This window comes from Perognathus longimembris, chromosome 2 (genome assembly GCF_023159225.1).
Source record: "Perognathus longimembris pacificus isolate PPM17 chromosome 2, ASM2315922v1, whole genome shotgun sequence".
NCBI classification, from domain to species: domain Eukaryota; kingdom Metazoa; phylum Chordata; class Mammalia; order Rodentia; family Heteromyidae; genus Perognathus; species Perognathus longimembris.
The window spans coordinates 78,435,441-78,454,913 of NC_063162.1; the positions used below are offsets into that span (position 1 = coordinate 78,435,441).

A 19,473-nucleotide genomic window follows, 5' to 3' on the forward strand; every position below is an offset into this window, starting at 1 on the left:
GGTTTACCAACCATTATATTGGCCAACACTAAGAATTTTATGACTTCTGGAACTTTCTTCAATAAACATAAACATAAATTAGGTATGTCCTCATATATAAATGCAACCTTCAGATTAAAGTTTCAACTTGAGCTTATTATTCATATTAAACCTTGTCAAAGTAAAGATTTCTTAGGAAAAAAGTTCATTTTCTCCGCATTTAAACAGGCTTATGTATCACATCACAATTGGAAGGCAAATCCAATATATTAAGATACATCAAAGTTGTAAAATTTTGAACAATTGTTGTTTGAGGTATAGAATTAAGAATAGATTAAAAAACTGCCACTTACAGCCACATTTACTTTCCACAACCAAATGTTTTGTTCCAGTTCTCATAAAGCTCTAGATCTTTTGGAGACACACTAGGGCGCACAGTTCTAAAAGCATTTTCAAAATCAATATAAGCTATGGGTCGAACTTGATCTGGTGTTATGGTCGCAATGTCAGCCATGTGTAAACTGCGAATAGGTCCTAGTGAAGCCTCCCGGCAAAGCTGGGTCATGTCTGCTCCGGAGAAGCCTTCTGACTGATGGACCACCTGCTCAACTTCATCCTCACTGAGGTGACACGGCTCCTTGGACATCAAACTGGTTACTATCTGTTTCCTGGCTGAAGCTTCCGGTAAGGGAATGTAAAGCCTCTTCACTAGTCTTCTCCGGGCAGCCTCATCAATTTCTTGTGGCCGATTGGTTGCTCCCACCACTAGGATTCGATCTTCAGAAGATGTGGTTGCTCCATCTAGCTGAACTAAAAATTCTGTTTTTATCCTTCTGGAAGATTCGTGTTCACCATCTCCTCGCTGCGATAACAGGGAATCAATTTCATCAATAAATATCACAGCTGGTTGCTGACACCTAGCAACAGCAAACAACGCTCGGACCATTTTCTCCCCCTCACCTACCCATTTAGAAGTCAAGGATGAAGCAGAGATGCTAAAGAATGTTGCTCCAGACTGACTAGCAATGCACTTACCAATCAGAGTTTTACCAGTCCCAGGAGGACCAAAGAGAAGAATTCCTTTCGGGGGTCCACGCAACCCAGTGAAGATGTCTGGCCTCATCATGGGCCATACAACTATTTCCTTAATTGTTGCTTTGGCAAATTCTACTCCTGCAATGTCTTCCCAATGTACTGGAGGACCACGATCCATAATCTCACTCATGATAAGTTCAATCATCTTTGGCTCCAAGTTCTTCAAACGCTCATCCACAGGATGTATTGGCTCCATAGGTCCTGCCCCACTGGGCTTGTACTGCATCCCTCCATTCTGCTCTCCAGCATCTGGCTTAGGCACAGGGGGAACAAACTTTCCAAAAATCCCTCGAGACCTCCCTGCTCCCAGAGACTTTTTTACCCCACCATATGAAGACCCAGATGCACGCTGGGACTGGTGAGACTTTTTTTGCTGATCAATCCATAATTGTTCTTTAGCAGTTTTGAAGGTAGACAAGCTGCCATCCTCCTGCTGGCCATTATCTTCTGTTTTACTAAAAGCCTTATTCAGTGGTGGATTTGAGAAGGCATTGATGGTACCAGAAGCATAGACAGACTGATTAGGTAAGAACATATTTAGTCCCATATTGGCTTTAGAAGAGCTATGATTTTCCCTTTGGGAGTTTCTGAATAATGGTGTGGTGTGGAATTTTGCAGTGGCTGACTCACCTAAAGACGCAGAGGAGGTAGGGCAAGTCTTAGTGGTGTTGGACAGCAAGGCACTCTGAGGCTGGATACAGCCAAGGTTGCTCCCTGCACTGTCTTTGGCCCAATCTCTGTCCTGATTTAGGCTGGGTAACAAGTCACCTTCTCCAGAACCACTACCAACACTAAGCTTGGGAAGATCAAAGACAGCAGCCTCCTTATGGAGCACCACTGAGGCCTCAGCAGAGTCCACAAGAGAGTCCTTCATTTTCTTGCCTGCCTGCATCATCTTCTGTACACTTGCCATGTTGAAAACAGTACTTACTGACAATCCAGATTGCCACTTCTCACTGTCAGTCTGCTGAGAGCTTGCCAAAGCTAAGATGTTTTCTGCATAGTTATTCAGGCCCGTTTCAGCATTGTCAGAATCAATAATTGCAGAATACTTCTCAGCATACCTTTTGAACAGTTTGGTAGCACAGACCTGGGAGATCTCCGAGTTTGCCCAGGCATACTGAATGCGCAGCACCTGTGCACGGTATGCATCTGCCTTTTCTTCTGGTGTACAAGTGCCGGATGTAACTATGAAGTAATTCTTCTGCCATTCACTCAGATGCACAGACTTAGAGCTAGAGGTCTGCATGTTGAAGGTTCTACAACAAATGACCAAATGGAAGAGCAATCAGGATCTAGAACAAAAATATAACATTTTAAGTATAGTTCATAAAGTTCTGCTATGAAAGGTATACTACACTTATTTATAAGGTAAAGTCCTAAGGATACACTATAATAGAATATCTACTTAATCAGACTTCATGTATTAAAGCCATAAAGAAAAGCTGATATTGGTTTAACATTGCATATTTTGGGGGGGGCTTTTGTTCTTTTTGTTTTTGCATGTAAGAAAAACCCTCATTTCAATTTCCTGGAGTTCATTTTGATAAATATTATTTTATACAATCAGATGCACATAGGCATTGCGCCTTTTGGTTTCTCTCCTAAGAATACCCTCCTTTGGTCTTACTGTGTGTGAATATCTACAGTGTTGTGTAATTTATCATGTCCTGGTGTATTTTAAAGATCTAGTTTCCAGATATGAGAGAAAACATGCATTGTTTGTATCTCTGAGCTTGGATTACCTCACTCAACATGATCTGTTCTAGGTCCATTCATTTTCCCTGCAAATTACATATTATTCTTTCTAATGGCTATGTAAAATGCCATTGTGTATAGGTACCACATTTTTTTGTATCCACTCATCTTTTATTTAAGATGTTGTGTTAGATAATGATCACCATGGCAAATAAAATCATTCATAAGGTTTACATAGGAAGAATTTTTAATAAATCAGCAAAAGAAAGGCAATATGGAAAAAAAAATGGAAGCACAGATACAAAAACCAGTTTTGTCGAGTTCCTAAGAAAAATTAGATGAATAATCCCAAGCCAGCCGTCTATTATACCTGGACCTTTGGTTTCCTCATCTGTGAAGTAAGACTTGAATCAAATCAGGTAATGAATACAAAGATAACCTGAAAACTACTATGAAAAATGTAGAAACAAAGCAGAGATTAAGGAACTTACTGCAGATCACAATGCTGGTTATGAATGATGCCAGAAGTCAGGTGTCCAGTTTAATTCCAGGTTCTGTGCCCTTCACCATATCTGGAGTGCTCTTTGATACCTAGCAAGGATCACAGATTGAATTGCAGGGTTATTAACTAAGCACTGAAATATTTATTCATCTTAGTAGCCTATACATGAATAAGCACTGAAAACTGGATATTACAATATCTCTAGTTCCTAATTTCATATAAAGTATTAAAAACTGAAACTGCTAAAACACTAGTGCTTATCCCTTAGACTACTCTCAGGGTATTATCATTAAGCCCTCTTCACATTAAGCTATATTTGAACAGAATCATGCCTGCCTGTGTGTGCTGGAACTGGGACTTGAACTCAGTGCCTCAAGCTCTCATTTGGCTTTTCCATTCAGGGCTGATGTTTTACCACTTGAGCCACAGCTCCATTACAACTTTTTGGTGACTAACTGGAAATAAGCTTTACAAGCTTTTCTGCCTGAGCTGGCTTCAAATCCCAATTCTCAGATCTCAGCCTCCTAAGTAGCTAGGATTACAGGTACAAGCCATGGATACCCACAAGCGATAGAATTGTTTTAAAAAAACACATTTTTTTTGTTTCCTGAGAGTACTGCAATGAAGCAAAGTGAGAATTTGTGTATTGTTAATTTACCTTCCAAATTATCTGGAAGTCAGTATACTAATAAATTCTTTCCATTAAGAGCCATGTTTAATTCACCCTGAACACCAACGTCTTGCAAAGAGTTTGTTATTTATAGGCAGGTATATATGGATCTCTTGGATTTTTTATTGTTTTAATTTTTTTTAAGAGCAAGTAGGGGGCTGGGAATATGGCCTAGTGGCAAGAGTGCTTGCCTTGTATACATGAGGCCCTGGGTTCGATTCCTCAGCACCACATATACAGAAAATGGCCATAAGTGGCGCTGTGGCTCAAGTGGCAGAGTGCTAGCCTTGAGCAAAAAAGAAGCCAGGGACAGTGCTCAGGCCCTGAGTTCACGGCCTAGGACTGGCCAAAAAAAAAAAAAAAAAAGAGCAAGTAGGTTATTAGCACAAACCTACAATCATAGCACTCAACTCAGCATTAAAAGCAGAATTACATAGGGCCACTCAAGCAAGACTGTCTCAAAAATATAAATGATAGTGATAATAAAGGTTAAAGTTGAGTAAGACTTTAATTTGTCCAATGCTATAAAGCTAAATAACCAGTCAAAATCAGGCTGCTTAAGGGCTGGGAATGGCTTAGTGGTAGAGTGCTTGCCTAGCATGCATGAAACCCTGGGTTTGATTCCTCAATATAGCATACACAGAAAAAGCCAGAAGTAATGCTGTGGCTCAAGTGCTAGAGTGCTTGCTTTGAGCAAAAGAAAAAAAATTAGGCAGTTCATTCTACTCCTCAATTTTAACTTTTATTTTAATAAACTGTGGGAGGTATGGGGAAGAGGTACTGGGGCTTTAACTCATGGTCCGAGCACTGTCCCTTAGATTTATAACTCAAGGTTGACCTTCTACCACTTCAGCCACAGCTCCATTTCTGGCTTTTTGATGATTAATTAATGAATCTCACAAGCTTTTCTGCATAGGCTAGCTTCAAATCATGATTCTCAGAGCTCAGCCTCCTGAATAACTAGGACTATATATCTGAGCCACTGGCACCCAGTAGTACTTTAATAGACCTTATACAACACTGGAATCAAGTAACTGAAAGAGGAAAATATCACCAACTTTCACAATCACTATAATCATGACTCATCATTTCTGTAGCTTCATTATCATTTATCATCTGTAATCTTGGGATGTCACCAATAGGGCAATTAAAGTCACTATTCCCAGGAAAGTACTTTTTCCTTTCCATTGCCCTTTTCTTCTATATTCATCTCCAAGGTCTATCTTCTTCCTTTCAACTCCATCATTCATCCAACTACAGATATGGATAGCCCCAAACTGCCTATCACTGCAAAACGGCATAAGTACTTACCATCTGCAACTCAAGTTAACCTTTATAGTCTTTCCAAGATCTAAAAATTACAGTTAATTAGCATTGATATACAACAACTATATTTCTCACTTTAATAAATGATTTAAAATTTTTTAAGATTGTATTTCTTTCTTAGTGGATAGTTGACTTCCAGTCAGAATTAAATTGTAATAACCAGCAGGGTGGAAAGTCCTGCCCCATGCTGGTGTCACTGCCACGTGGATCAGACTCGCAGGAGGGGACGTGGCATTAAGGAGTAGTCACAGTTGGACAGTGGTCCTGGCTGCTAGAGAGAGTGGGTTGCCAGGAGTGGGGGAGGGGCAGTCTAGGAAGTCCACCCTGTGCTGGCATCACTGCCACAGTGGCACTTCTAAGTAGGCTGGGATGTTGGAGGGGGCAGGGCATCAGAGGGCCAGAGCATGTGTCTGTGTGTGTGTATAAGTTGCCTGTGCAGAGGAAAAGGAGGAGAGGAGAGGAGAGAAGAACGCTGGGCTGGCAGTGCCTGCAAGGAGTGGAGCAGAGCTGAGCTGTGGAGAAGCCTGAAGACTGAGGCCTATGGAAAGGCCTAGAGATCTGAGGACTGAGGAGAGGTGAGGCTGCAGGAAGAAGGAACAGAAAGAAGCTCGCTCCTTTGGAGGTTTAGAGATCAGTGCTGTTCTGGGTTCTGGGTAATTAGCTCAGGACAAGGTAGTCGCAGACCAGTATCTGAAAGTGGAGGCTGTTCTGGTTCTGGGTTTTGGGTTGTAAATAAAGCTCCTTTGTAAATAAAACTCCTTTCCACCTTTAGCTGTGCCTCCATGGATTATTCTCACTCCCAGGTTATTACAAAATTTCCATTACATTTCTATTATCTCAGTATTTAGAATATGGGATTCACTAAAAATAAGGTAAACTAGATACCAGTGTCTCACTCCTGTAATTCTAGGTACTCAGGAGGCTAAGATCTGAGGATCATGGTTTGAGGTCAACCTGTAAGGAAAAGTCCATGAGACTCTTATCTAAAAAAAAAAAAAAAAAGAGGCCAGAAGTAGAGCTGTAGGTCAAGCAGTAGAGCTACCCTTAAGCAACAAAAGCTTAGGGACAATGTGCCCAGAACCTGAATTCAAGCCATAGGACTAGCACAAAAACAATAACCTACTACAGTGCTGGCAGAGCTTCTATCTTATACCACACTGGACAGGCCTTTCAGAGCTCTACTTCCCAAATAGCACAGGAATTAAAAGCACATGGATCTGAAGGCAGGTGTCCAGTGTTTAGCTACAGGGTCCATTATCTGCCAGTAGTGACCTTGGGTAAATCTTTCCTTTTTCCTTTTGATAATACTAAGCCTGGAATGCTCTACCAATAGAACTATGCCCAGAGCCTTATTTTTCAGGCAGGGTCTACTAATGTTTCTCCTCAATCTTTCTACTGCCACTCCCTGTCTGTGATTACAGGAAGGGACCACCATACTCAGCTTGGGTAGATCTCTTCATCTATGTGTTTCCACCTATAAAAGGAGTACAGAAACAACACTCCACAAAGCACTCACAAATGCCCAATAAAACACATTATTATTTCCCACAATGACCATCAAAAGCTATCAGCCTTGCTTTCTGTAATCACGGACAGTAACTGCTGGTTTCATACCTCAGGGACTCAGCAGAATGCACCCCATACTACAGGCTGTCCCTGATCCCAAATGTTTGGGGCCAGAGTGTTTTGGATTTCCAAATAATTATTTACCTGTATCATCTGTCTGTTTCTGTGATCCCTTATGAAAGGGAGACTCAAGCTTGTTAGTGGTTTATATACATTTTACCGCAAATCTTACCTGTAGCCTGAAGATTGATTTTACAGAATATCTTAAATAACTAGATGGGAAGCATGTAGTGTTCTCCTTGTGATGTCATGTAGTGTCCAGCAAGTTTCTGAGGCTGGATGGCAGCATGTCAAGTTTTCAGACTAGGAATGCTCAATGTGGACTTCTTTGGACCTGAATTCCAGGCCCCGTGCTTGTTTGACTTGCTGGCTCGGCCAGTGGTCTACCACGAGACACACCTCTAGGTCGGCTTCTCGCTACTTAATTGGAGATGGAGACTCAGTGTTTGGAGCCACGATCCTTGGGACCTGAGCCTGGTAAGTAACGAGGATTACAAGGCGTGAGCCACAGAGCGCCCACTTCAGCAACGGTGACTTTCCGCGATAAAACGGATCCGGCGCCGGCTGAAGTCAGCTGACCCCAAACCAGTGTCTCCCACAGAAACTGCCCCTCGGCCCGCCGCCAGCGGAGCCTGCGCAGGACCAGTCGCCACCAGCCTGCGGGGACCCTCCAGAGCCACCAGCACCCCGCTCGCCTCCCCACGCCGACGCGAAGCCCACCCGCTTAACGCGGGCCCCTCCAGTGTCCACGGCGTCCCGCACAACCCGCGACTCTCACCGCACACCTACAGCTGTCCGGGGCTACGAAAACCTCTGAAAAGCGCGCGTTCACAAATGCGCCTGCGCGGTGTGACGTATTCCAGCGCGCCGAGCGTAGAGCTTGCGTGCGCGCGTAAGGGCGGGGCGTGCTGCGCGGGGCGGGACTGTGGGTTAGTCTGTAGGCGGGGCTTGAGCTGTGGGCGGGGCGGGTGGCGTCTGCGTGGTACTGTCTGGGAGACTTGAACTTGTCCAGTCCCAGGGGTTCAGCGCGAGAGATGAAGTGCCTCTCATCTAGAGCTTAGGTTTTTCAAATGCTCCAGAGTGAACGGAGGAAGTGGTCAGAGTTCAGGGAAAATTCCACGGATGCTCCTGGATCATGATCCACCTGCTGCACTCACCTGCGTGAGCAAAGTGCCCTCCCCGCCCTCTGTGCCAAGGCGAAGGAGAGATTTTGGTGCTTTTAAATTCGGAGCTGTTCAAGGCTGCTTTATACCAGAACACACACTGAGCCCCCAAATCCTGCTCCCGCCCTAGCCGGTATCCCGTTCTGTCCTAGCGGATGCCCTGACTCCAGTCAATATAGGTCGGAGACTCGGGAGCTCTCGTTAGCACTGCGGTCAACAGGAGATGCAGTACCGAAATGACCACCAGGTGGCAGGCCGCAGACGTTCAGCTGGAACTGATCGCTTGTGCATATCTGTGTGTGTGTATGTCTGTGTGTTTGTGTATGGACTCAGGCTCTTGGCTTCTTTGCCCCAGATTTGCGTGCTACCGCTTGGATCACATCACCACCTCCCGATTTTTTTTCTCGTTTTTTGGAGTTAAGGGTCTCGCAGATTTTTCTGCCCAGCTAGCTCCATCTTTGTTTCTTAGTCTCCTGAGTAGCAAAGATTACAAGCATGAGGCAACAGCCCCCAGCTGACACCTTATTTTTATTGTAACTAATAAAACATTGATATTCAACTTATGTTGTATCAAGACTTTTCCATCTTTTAAAACAGGCCATGTAAGAATAATAATATTTTAGCATTGTATGAATTTAGTGCATAAAATATGCAAGTATTAAATTTTCCATGGGAGAACACATACTTTTACAGACTCTTTATTCTTCTCTAGGAAGGAAGTCCACACCTTCAGTGGACAGAGTAGCAGTCCTTTGACAAAAGGGATTGTGTGAGATTGCTACTCATTTCCATATTCACATATTTGACAAACAGGGTTTGTTAACAGTTCAGTGAGCTAATTTGAGTTTGGGTTGTTTGGGGTTTTGTGTGTGTGTGTCTGTGAGTGTGTGCCTGCCAGTATTGGGGCTTGAACTAAGAATCTGGATACTGTCCCTGAGCTTTTGTGCTCAAAGCTAGTGCAAGCACTTGAGCCATAGGCTCCACTTTCAGCTTTTTGGTGGTTAATTGAAAATAAAGAGTCTCACAGATGTTCTATCCCTAGCTGGCTTGAATCATAATCCTCAAATCTCAGCCTCCTAAGTAGCTACCAGGACCCAGCTTAAATATACTTAAAATTGACATACAAGTTATACATACATATATGGATCTGTGTGCTATTTCAATACATGTGAACATTGTGAAGACTGTTATGATAAATCAGTGTCATCACTATACTCCTTACCTCAAACATTTATTACCATTTGTTTTGTGGTAAGATCAAAATCCTCTGTGGTAGCTATTTGGCATGTTCAAAACAATATCATTGTCTGTGATGATTCTACTGGACAATAAAATGCCTGACTCTAATCTTCCTTTGGACAGAAGCATGACATGGCACCAACCAATGAGCATCATTTTTTCTGCCAGGAGTTGTTATCCAAATTCGTGGTTATAGTAGCATTCCTGTTACCTGTTAGCCATGACTCCGTAGGGCCGATGCACTTTTCAGATAAGAATCAGCATCATAACAGAACTCCATCTCATTGACTAATTCTAGGTTCTCTCTTGGTTATCAATTTATTTCCTTAAGAGTTGAAGTGTTCTCCAAGTAAAACTTAAATATTGTTATGGGCATCTAGAGTGTTGACTGACACGTGCCAAGGCTCTCAGTAAATACATGCTGAATAAGTGAGTGTCATTGAAAAATGTGCAAGGATATGATATCAGCCATTGGGATGGCGCAAGTCTGTATTGCAAGAATCAACACAATGAGACACAGTACATCGTGATGGCATAGTACCTATAGGTTGAATGGCAAGCATTTATTTACTGAATGTGTAGCCACTTAACAGGACAACTGAAAAACCACAGGTATAATCTCAAGTCATAATCACAGAATTCCCTGCAAAATGTTTCCATATACCTTTCCTGCTTCCACTGAGACTTCATAAGAATGAAAACCTGTGGGCTTTTTAATAGACAAGAACCACAGCTAAAGAATGAGTAAAAGCTATAGCCACAGAGATAAACTTTCCACAGATGAGACACAGGAAAGACACAGTCACAAGTCTCTCGTTAACTTTGGACACACACAGGCAGCCACAGACAGGGTCAGTTCCACAGAGTTAGGATGATGTTTATTTTCTTCTTCCAGTTTGCCTAGACTTCCTTCCAACATTCAATCACTATAGGGAAGGAAAAAAAATCATGAACATATGTCTATGTTTAAAAAAAATAAGAACAATCCTGTGGACTTGAAGAGGTCATTAAGAAATGTAAAATCATTTGAACAGAAGGAAGGAAACTGATGGTGCTTAGCTAGCAATTTTGACCCATAGCAATTAGAATCTCTGCCTACTTTCCTACCCTCTGTAAACCAGAAATAGTTCCTACTCTTTCTCAGAATTACAACCACATGGGTATATTCAATAACCTCATATAAGTACAGGTAAACCCAGAGTACTAAATTTTCATTGTTCCCATTAATCTAGCCAAAACCACATACATGCAGTAAAATTTATTATACATGCCTAAACACAGTTAAGGAAATTTGAAACTAATTACTTTTCCTTTTGAAGCTTTTGAAGCAAGTACAGTGACCACAGGAGTTGTAGCTCTCATCGGAAACTAGAGCTACGCTCTCTCTGTATGTTATTTTGGACACATGGCACTATGATGCTAACATGATACATATTTGTTAACTACATGCAAAGAGTGGTTTGCATAAATATTCATCAGAAGTGTTTGCCTGCTGGCATTTTGTTTCGTGTATGTCTACATCTTTTTGTGTGTGTGCCAGTCCTGGGACGTGAACTCAGGGCCTGAGGACTGTTCCTGAGCCTTTCCACTCAAGGTTAGTGTTCTACCACTAGAGCCACAGCTCCATTTCTGGCTTTTTGCTAGTTAATTGAAGATAAGAGTCTCATGGACTTTCCTGCTTGAACTGGCTTTGAATGTGACCCTCAGCTCTTAGCCTCCTGAGTAGCTAGGATTACAGGCATGAGCCACAGGAGCCCACCTTACTTACAGATTTTTATGCTTAAGACAAGATATCATTGTACAACATGAGTCTCTCTCTGGAACCTTCCAGAGATATTCAAGATGTGACAGAGCTCTTCCAAGGACATTCTTTCTCAACTTAGCAGGCTCTTGTTGGGCCAGGAAAAGAATCTTGTGTTGCTGGATGAGTTCCCATTGAAAAGTGGTGATTTGCCTACATCTTCCTGAGGCTATGTATATGCCACTTGAGTTTTACAAAGACTATAATATTTCAGATCTTCACAAATAAAATTAGCAGTACAAACAATGTAAGATTGCATTCAGCAGAACAAGAAAATTACACAACATACCATGTTCTACATCCTGCATGGTTTATAATTAAAAGGCAATAGAGAAACAAAGAGGGAGAGGCAGGGGAGAAGTTGAGGTGTAGGAGGCTAGGGTGGTCACAGGAAGTCCCCCCCCCCAAACATGGGCCAATCCCTGTACAATGACATTCTTACAATAATCCAGTGGGAAGGCTTTGAAGATGGTTTCAGCTCCCCTCATGTATAATCTGGACTCCTCCTCCTCCTCCTCCTCCTCCTCCTCCTCCTCCTCCTCCTCCTCCTCCTCCTCCTCCTCCCCCTCCTCCTCCTCCCCCTCCTCCCCCTCCCCCTCCTCCTCCTCCCCCTCCTCCCCCTCCTCCCCCTCCCCCTCCTCCCCCTCCTCCCCCTCCTCCCCCTCCCCCTCCTCCCCCTCCTCCCCCTCCCCCTCCTCCCCCTCCTCCCCCTCCTCCCCCTCCCCCTCCTCCCCCTCCTCCCCCCCCCATGTATGCAAGGCAAGCACTCTACCCCTACCTAGGTCATATTCTCAGCCCCCACTGCATTTTCTTAAGACTAGCATCCCCAGGTAGTTGCCTGCCCTTCCCCTTCGCTGGATTATTGTAAGAATGTCATTGTATGGGGATTGGCCCATGTTTGCGGGGGGACTTCCTGTGACCACCCTAGCCTCCTACACCTCAACTTCTCCCCTGCCTCTCCCTCTTTGTTTCTCCATTGCCTTTTAATTATAAACCATGCAGGATGTAGAACATGGTGTGTTGTGTAACTTTCTTGTTCTGCTGAATGCAATCTTACATTGTTTGTACTGCTAATTTTATTTGTGAAGATCTGAAATATTATAGTCATTGTAAAACTCAAGTGGCATATAGATAGCCTCAGGAAGATGGAGGTAAATCACCACTTTTCAATGGGAACTCATCCCCTTCGCCCAGATGCCAGCACCAGCCGGCCTTTCACTGCAATTCCACACCCTGTCCTCCCTGACAGCCAGGGGATGGCGTCAGGGTCACACTTCCCATTTATCTGCAGCTTGCCACTGGAATAGGTGAGCTCGTCGTGGCAATGACTTGCTTTAATAAATGCTGTCTGGGGAGATCTGAAGGGGAAGGAAATTACAGAGATGGATATTCTGGTCTTAGAGAATGATAGGTCCACAGAACCATGAGGATTCAGTAACTTTCCCGGTGCAGAGGACGAATGCGGTCCCCAGGGATGAGTCCCCACGTGCGTGGACAGGGGCGCCGGGTGTTCCAGGCTAGCCCGCAGCTTACCTGGGGCTTGGTGGGGCTCTCACTCCCGGCCTCGCTCAGCACCAGGCCCGCCAGCTCCTGGATGTGCGCCCAGGCCTGCCGCACATGAACGGACTCTACCACCCGCGAGCACACCGCGAAGCGCAGCACAAACTTGCGCCCGAGGTGACACGGAACCAGGTGGATCTTTTTAGCACTGCCAATCTTTTGCAGAAGGGTTATGCTCAGTTGATTGGGACCCTGAAGAGATTGGAAGAGACCAGTCACATAACAAGGCCAAAGCCTGGAGCCACTCACCCGGACAAAGCAGGGAAAAAGGTCAGCCATGTCATTGACAATGTGAAAAGTCTCAGTGAAATCATTGTTGTATATATGGATACACGCATGCGCATACATGCATGTGACTTCATGCATATGTTTATGCTTACATATGTGGCTTCGTGTGTATGTATACGTACGCACATACCATCCATGTAATGCATCTTTCACGGATGATAAAACTCTCAGTGAAATAGTTGTTATACATACAGATCCACAAATACTTATATGACCTCATTAATACACATATGTATACATACATGAATTCATACATATGCATACATGTATATGCATACATATATGTGGTGTTATATGCTTACATATAACTTCATGTATATGTGGTGTATATATGTATGTGTGTAGGCATTTATGAGGTTATATGTACACATATACATATAATAAATATTTATATCAGAGGTCAATGTGTGTATATATATATATATATACATGCATATGACCTCCTATTTTTCTCCACACTGGTCAAAAGAAAAGCCTACCATAAATATCATCCAAGTACTTTATATGCACATATGAAAGTAGCACAATGAAACCTGGTGACATTGTGTTAAGCAATAGGGTGGGGATAAGAGAGAGAAACAGAGGCAATGAATTCAAGCAGGGACATTGAATGCATGCATGTGACTGTCACAATGAAATCTCCATGTGCAACCATTATAGGCTAATAAAATAATGACCCTCTCAAATTTATTTTAACAAAAATGGAGAAGCTACAGGGTATATGGTTCATGCCTGGAAACCTAGCTTAGGAGGCAGATATCAGGAGGATTGTGGTTCAAAACCATCCATTGCAAGCAATAAATAACTGAGCATGATGGTATTCTCCTGTCAATCCCAACTACACAGGAAATATAAACAGGAGAATCAAAAGGATAAAAAAAATCTGCTTGAAAACTATTCTACAAATAACTAAAGAGAAGAGGAGGAGGAGGAAGAGGAGGTGACGGCTCAGGTAGTTGAACATCTGCCTAGCAAGCCCAAGACCTTCAATTCAAACTCCAGTACTGCCCCAAAGAGAAAGAATAAAGGGAAAAGAGAGGACAGAAAAGGGAAGAGGAGGGGAGGGGAGGGAAGGGGAGGGGAGGAGAGGGGAGGAGAGGCATGATGAAATGGATGACACTGATCAAGATGAATTATATTCACAAGCTGACATGTTGAATTAAAACCCCTTTGCACAATTACTTAGTGATAATAAAAAAATAATAAAGGAAAGAGAGAGAAAAGCAAAGAAGGGAGAGAGGAAGAGTAGGAACTGGAGACTGAGGGGAAAGAAGAGAGAAGAATGGAAATTCCAGTTTCCCTAAGGATATCATCCACAAATGACCTTAAATCATGTGGCCACAAGAGAAGGATTGTCTAAATCCTCACTAGCACTTACAGGAAATGAAGTTGAGCCATCAAGCATTTCTAGAGCCTGGGAAAAAGTTCCATGCACCATTGGAACAAGGAATTGTGAATGGCATCCTAGCCCTGCTGGAAAGCAGCCCACCAGCACAGCATGCAGGGACCAGCCTGGCCCTGCAAACTGACCAGGGATGAGAGGTCTATGTCCATCAGTACCTGGAGGCACTTGCTTTCCAGCTGGGCTGTGCCAGACTGCTGTCTCGCCTCTGCCCTCTTCCTCCAGTCTCCTATCTGTCCAGCTCCATACAGTGGCTCCTCTCTCCTAAGTCTTACAAGACAGTCAACTGTAGAAGACAGGAGTGGAGAAGGACATGTCTCTGCTGTCTGGCAAATTGACATTTGAGTATCTGCTGGATACCAGAACTGACCTTGGCCTTGGGTAAATCCACCCCACCTCCAGCTGTGGGCCTCAGTGAGAGTCTTATCAGTGCCTGTGGTGCAGTAAAGGAACCACAGGCATCAGAAATTGTTGGTGTGGACATCACTGAGTCCTGGTGAAGGAGGAAGGAAGAAAGAGGTAAAAGAAGATAGGGTACCAAGCGAATAGGATTTTACCAAAAAAGATTTTACCAAAAAAGATTCAGCCTAAGAGCTAAAATGTATATAGCATAGAAAAGGAAATTTTGCTTGCCAGTTTCCAATGGATTGGCTTAGATGGGATTTCTATAAAGTAGAAGAAAGCAAACAGAGAAATGATCTAATAAAATAACGAGCAACACAAAGACACGCAGAAGTGGAGGTGTGAATCAAGTGGTAGAACATCACCCTTAAAGGAAAGTGCCAAGCAAGAGTGCAGCGCCTCAAGTTTTACACACACACACACACACACACACACACACACACAGATACAGCCTTAGCCAAGCACTGATTTGAGGGTTGTGATTCAAAGCCATCCAAGGCAGAAAAGTCTGTGAGACTCTTATTTCCAATCAATCACAAAAAAAGCTGAAAGTGGGGGTGTGGCTCAAGTAGTACAGTGACAGCCTTGAGTGAAAAAGCTAAGGGACAGCATTCAGGTTCTGAGTTAAAGCCCCAACATACACACACACACACACACACACACACACACACACACACACACACACACACACACACACACACACACAATGGCCAGGGTGTCAATGAAGCAGATGAGATGCAATAATATTGTCACCATCTCCCGTGTATTAGGCTAATAAATAGGAGCCATTATTTGTGCCAAAATGGTGGATGAATAAAGGATCAGAAGGTGACTCACGCCTGTAATCCTAGCTACTCAGGAAGATGAGATTTGAGGATTGCAGTTCAAAGCCAACCCAGGCAGAAAGGTCTGTGAGACTCTTATCTCTAATAAACTACTCAGAAAAAGCCTGAAATGGAGCTGTGGCTCAAATTAGATAGTGCACTAGCCTTGAGCACAAAAAGGTTCAGGGGCAGCCTGAGTTTGATCGGCAAGAAAAAGGAGAGGATGTGGAGAAGAGAATGATATAGTAGTTGTACTGGTGGGGAAATGAACTATATTAGCTGATGAAAGTGCTTCTTCAAGAAAGAAAACAGATTTGGGGGAAGGCCACATGAAATTCCACAAAAGCAAAGGCTTGTTAGCACAAAGCACCGTGGGTCCCTGCCTGTGAAAGTGACACAGGCCACTGTGTGAAGGAGAATGGACCTGCAGAGTATGCAAAGAAAGACAGCCACCCTGTTCAGAACACACTCGTAAATCTCTGGAGACAAGCAGATCTGTGACCTGATGAGTGGGATGACTTTCTTTTGGGGAGATGAACATGTTCTAGAATGTTAATGGCAGGATAGCCCTGCATATATACTGAAAGTAACTGGACTCTGTCTGTGTGTGTGTGTGTGTATGCACATGCTTGTGTGCAAGTGCTCACCCACACATGCCAGTACTAGGTTTTGAACCCAGGGCCTTAGCTTTTTTGCTCAAGGCTGGTGCTGTACCATTTGTGTCATAACTCCACTTTGGGCTTTTTGCTGTTAAAGGAAATGAGTCTCACAGACTTTTCTGCCTAGGCTGGCTTTAAACTATGATCCTTCAGATCTCAGCATCTTGAGTAGCTAGAATTACAAGCATGAGCCACTGTGTCTAGTTTTAAGTGAACAATTTAAATGGACATGATGAATTGTATCCAATAAAAACATTAAATGGAGCTAGGTGCCAGTGGTCCATGCCTATAATAAACTATGCAGAAAAAAGCCGGAAGTGGGGTTGTGGCTCAAGTGGTAGCCTTAAACACAAAGCAGCTTAGGGATAGAGCCTAGGCCCTGAGTTCAAGCCCCAGAACTGGAAAAATAAGATGAAATAGAAAAGTCCTACAAGATTATGGGAAGGGGAGTCTGGATAAAATACCCACTCTTACCCACATATCAAACTCAGAGAAGGCTGGAGCTTTGTTCGCCCTCTGGGAGAGCCCACCCTCTGTTACTCTGCACTGTTCCTTGCTCCCACTCTGCTTCTGCAGAAATCTCATCTCCTTCATCTCCTCCAGCTCTCAGTTCTCAGCATTCCGGGGCTGCTGATTCCAGACTTTTCATACCAGCAGCTCATCCTCACCCTCAAAGCTCCAAGTCAGGTGAGAGGGCAAAAGAGGATACACGCATACAGCAACAGGCTTGCTCCTTTCCTTCCTTCCACCCTCCCTCCTTCCCTTCCTTCTTTCCTTTCTTTCTAGCTGGGCTTTGTCCCCTGAGCTTTCATGCTTAAGACTAGTGTTCTACCACTTGAGCCACAGCTTCATTTCCAGGTTTTTGGAGTTGTTTTTTTTTTTTTTTTTTTTTGGTGGTTTATTGTAGATAAGAGTCTCTCAGACTTTCCTGCCAAGGGGCTTTGAACCACCATCCTCAGATCTCAGCATCCTACATTGCTAGGGTTATAGGTGTGAACCACTGGCGCCTGGCTTAGCTTGCTCCTTTTCTTTTTTTTCTTTCTTTTTTTTTTTTTGGCCAGTCCTGGGGCTTGGACTCAAGGCCTGAGCACTGTCCCTGGCTTCTTTTTTTGCTCAAGGCTAGCACTCTGCCACTTGAGTCACAGCGCCACTTCTGGCCATTTTCTGTATATGTGGTGCTGGGGAATCGAACCCAGGGCCTCATGTATATGAAGCAGGCACTCTTGCCACTAGGCCATATCCCCAGCCCCTGCTCCTTTTCTTGACTGCTGCTTTTGATGGAAACAAAGCAGCCACATGCAGAGGCCTGCTGCTGTCAGCCAGTCAGATTTGGTGGCATGCATCTATTGTCTGGGATACCAAGGAGGATGGAAAGTTCCAGACAAGCTTGGACAACACAGTGAGACCCTTATATTTTAACAGTGGAGTAGGGGACAGTGGTTAAGCATATTGGGGATGAAGTTCAGTGATAGGACATTGGCCTAGTCATGTGTGAGCCCTTGAGCACTGCCAAAAACAGAAGGAAAAGAATGAATACATGTAACTATCCTCCTATGAAAAGCAATCTTAGCCACAGTCATGGCTTTAGTTTTCTTTCTTTTTTTAAAAAAAACTTTTCTTCATTGTCAAAGTGTAGTACAGAGGGGTTACAGATTCATATGTAAGGCAGTGAGTACATTTCTTGTTCAACTTGTTACCTCCTCCCTCATTTCCCCCCCACCCCATCCCCCTTTCCCTCTCCCTCCAAAAGTTGTACAGTTGGTTTATACCAAATGGTTTTGTAAGTATTGCTTTGGAATGGTTTGTCTTTTTATCAGACAAAGGCCTTATATCTAAAATATAGACAGAACTCAAAAAGTTAAACTTCGCCAAAACAAATAATCAAAGAACCAACAGCCCCCTCAACAAATGGCCTAAAGACCTAAAAAGAGACTTCTCTGAAGAGGAAATGAGAATGGCCAAGAGACATATGAAAAAGTGCTCTACATCACTGACCATAAAAGAAATACAAATCAAAACAACATTGAGATTCCACCTCACCCCAGTAAGAATGTCCATTATCAGGAAATCTAATAATAACAAATGCTGGAGGGGATGTGGTCAAAAGGGAACCCTACTTTATTGTTGGTGGGAATGCAAACTTGTTCAACCCCTCTGGAAAGCAGTGTGGAGGTTCCTAAGAAGGCTAAACATAGAGATCCCTTATGACCCAGCAGCCCCACTTCTGGGCATCTACCCAAAAGATTACAAGCAAGAACACACTAAAACCACCAGGACAACTATGTTCATCATGGCACAACTTGTCATTGCTAAAACATGGAACTAACCCAGATGCCCCTCAGTAGATGAGTGGATCAGGAAAATGTGGTACATAAACACAATGGAATTCTATGCTTGCATCAGAAGGAATGACACTGCCCCATTCATAAGGAAATGGAAGGACTTGGAAAAAAATCATACTAAGTGAAGTGAGCCAGATCCAAAGAAACATAAATCCTATGGTGTCTTTCATAGGGAATAATTAGTACATGTGTAGGATAGTCATAGCAGAAGATCAAAATAGCCCAATAGCTACACCCATATAATCATTTAAGATGATGCCAAGTGAAATGAACACAGTTACGGAGACAAGAGTTGTATCACTGTTCTAATTATTTTCAACATGCCATGTGAAACCATACCTTTTGTTGTGTTTTTTTTTCCTCTTGTTTGTTTGTTAGATTGTTTAGTTGTGTTTCTCTTGTATTCCCTTCCTGTGGTTGTGCCCCCACTACCACTGTATCTCACTTGAGTACCCTAGATAATGTTTATACGAGTTTTAGAACTAGGGAAGGGAAAGGGAATATCAAAATCGTGGCTTTAGTTTTCTGGCTTCATTTCCAGGGCAGAGATGACCACAGCCAGCATCCCCAACCCACCACCTACAGGTAGCACAGATCAGGCCTCAGAAGAAAGGAGTCAGCCATTATGTTACCACCCTTCCCCTTCTTTCTGGCCATCTTGATGTGGGGGTGGGGAAGTCCTGGGAATTTCCTCAGGCTTTGCTGGGATTCCTGAGATTTGCTTTTCTAACCAGCTCCTCCCTGGAGCTGACACTTCAGGCTATGCAGGACTTGTTAGTGAGGCATAATCCTGCTGGAATTCTGGGAGCAGATGTGCAACACAGGGTCTTGAGTTAGGCCAAGGGATCTACACAAGCGAGAAGTCTTTGAGTCCAGTGAGGAGGCCAGGCCTCTCCT

At 43.6% G+C, this 19,473-nt stretch overlaps 2 protein-coding genes across 4 annotated transcripts in view; both read right to left on the minus strand.

Moving 5' to 3' along the window:
- Positions 1-340: 340 nt before the first annotated feature.
- Fignl1 (fidgetin like 1) lies at positions 341-7,648 on the minus strand. Of its 3 annotated transcripts, none has more exons than XM_048339574.1 (3): positions 7,617-7,648; positions 3,264-3,363; positions 341-2,333 (listed from the first exon to the last, which is right to left on the minus strand). In XM_048339574.1, exon 3 carries the CDS (start codon positions 2,321-2,323, stop codon positions 341-343), a length of 1,983 nt encoding a protein of 660 aa, XP_048195531.1. In that variant the 5' UTR covers positions 2,324-2,333; positions 3,264-3,363; positions 7,617-7,648. The 3 variants fall into 3 exon arrangements, with proteins under 3 accessions (XP_048195531.1, XP_048195529.1, XP_048195530.1); XM_048339572.1 differs by having other exon boundaries at positions 341-2,369; XM_048339573.1 differs by lacking the exon at positions 7,617-7,648 and adding an exon at positions 7,069-7,514 and having other exon boundaries at positions 341-2,369.
- A 2,429-nt stretch (positions 7,649-10,077) lies between these two features.
- The window catches only part of Ddc (dopa decarboxylase), a 101,969-nt gene continuing 92,573 nt past the window's right edge, over positions 10,078-19,473 (minus strand). Inside the window, exons 14-15 of the mRNA XM_048339575.1 lie at positions 12,633-12,851; positions 10,078-10,224 (exon numbers count right to left, since the gene is read on the minus strand). Coding sequence (XP_048195532.1) covers positions 10,222-10,224; positions 12,633-12,851 — 222 coding nt within the window. The 3' untranslated portion in view covers positions 10,078-10,221. The remainder of the gene's footprint in view (positions 10,225-12,632; positions 12,852-19,473) is intronic.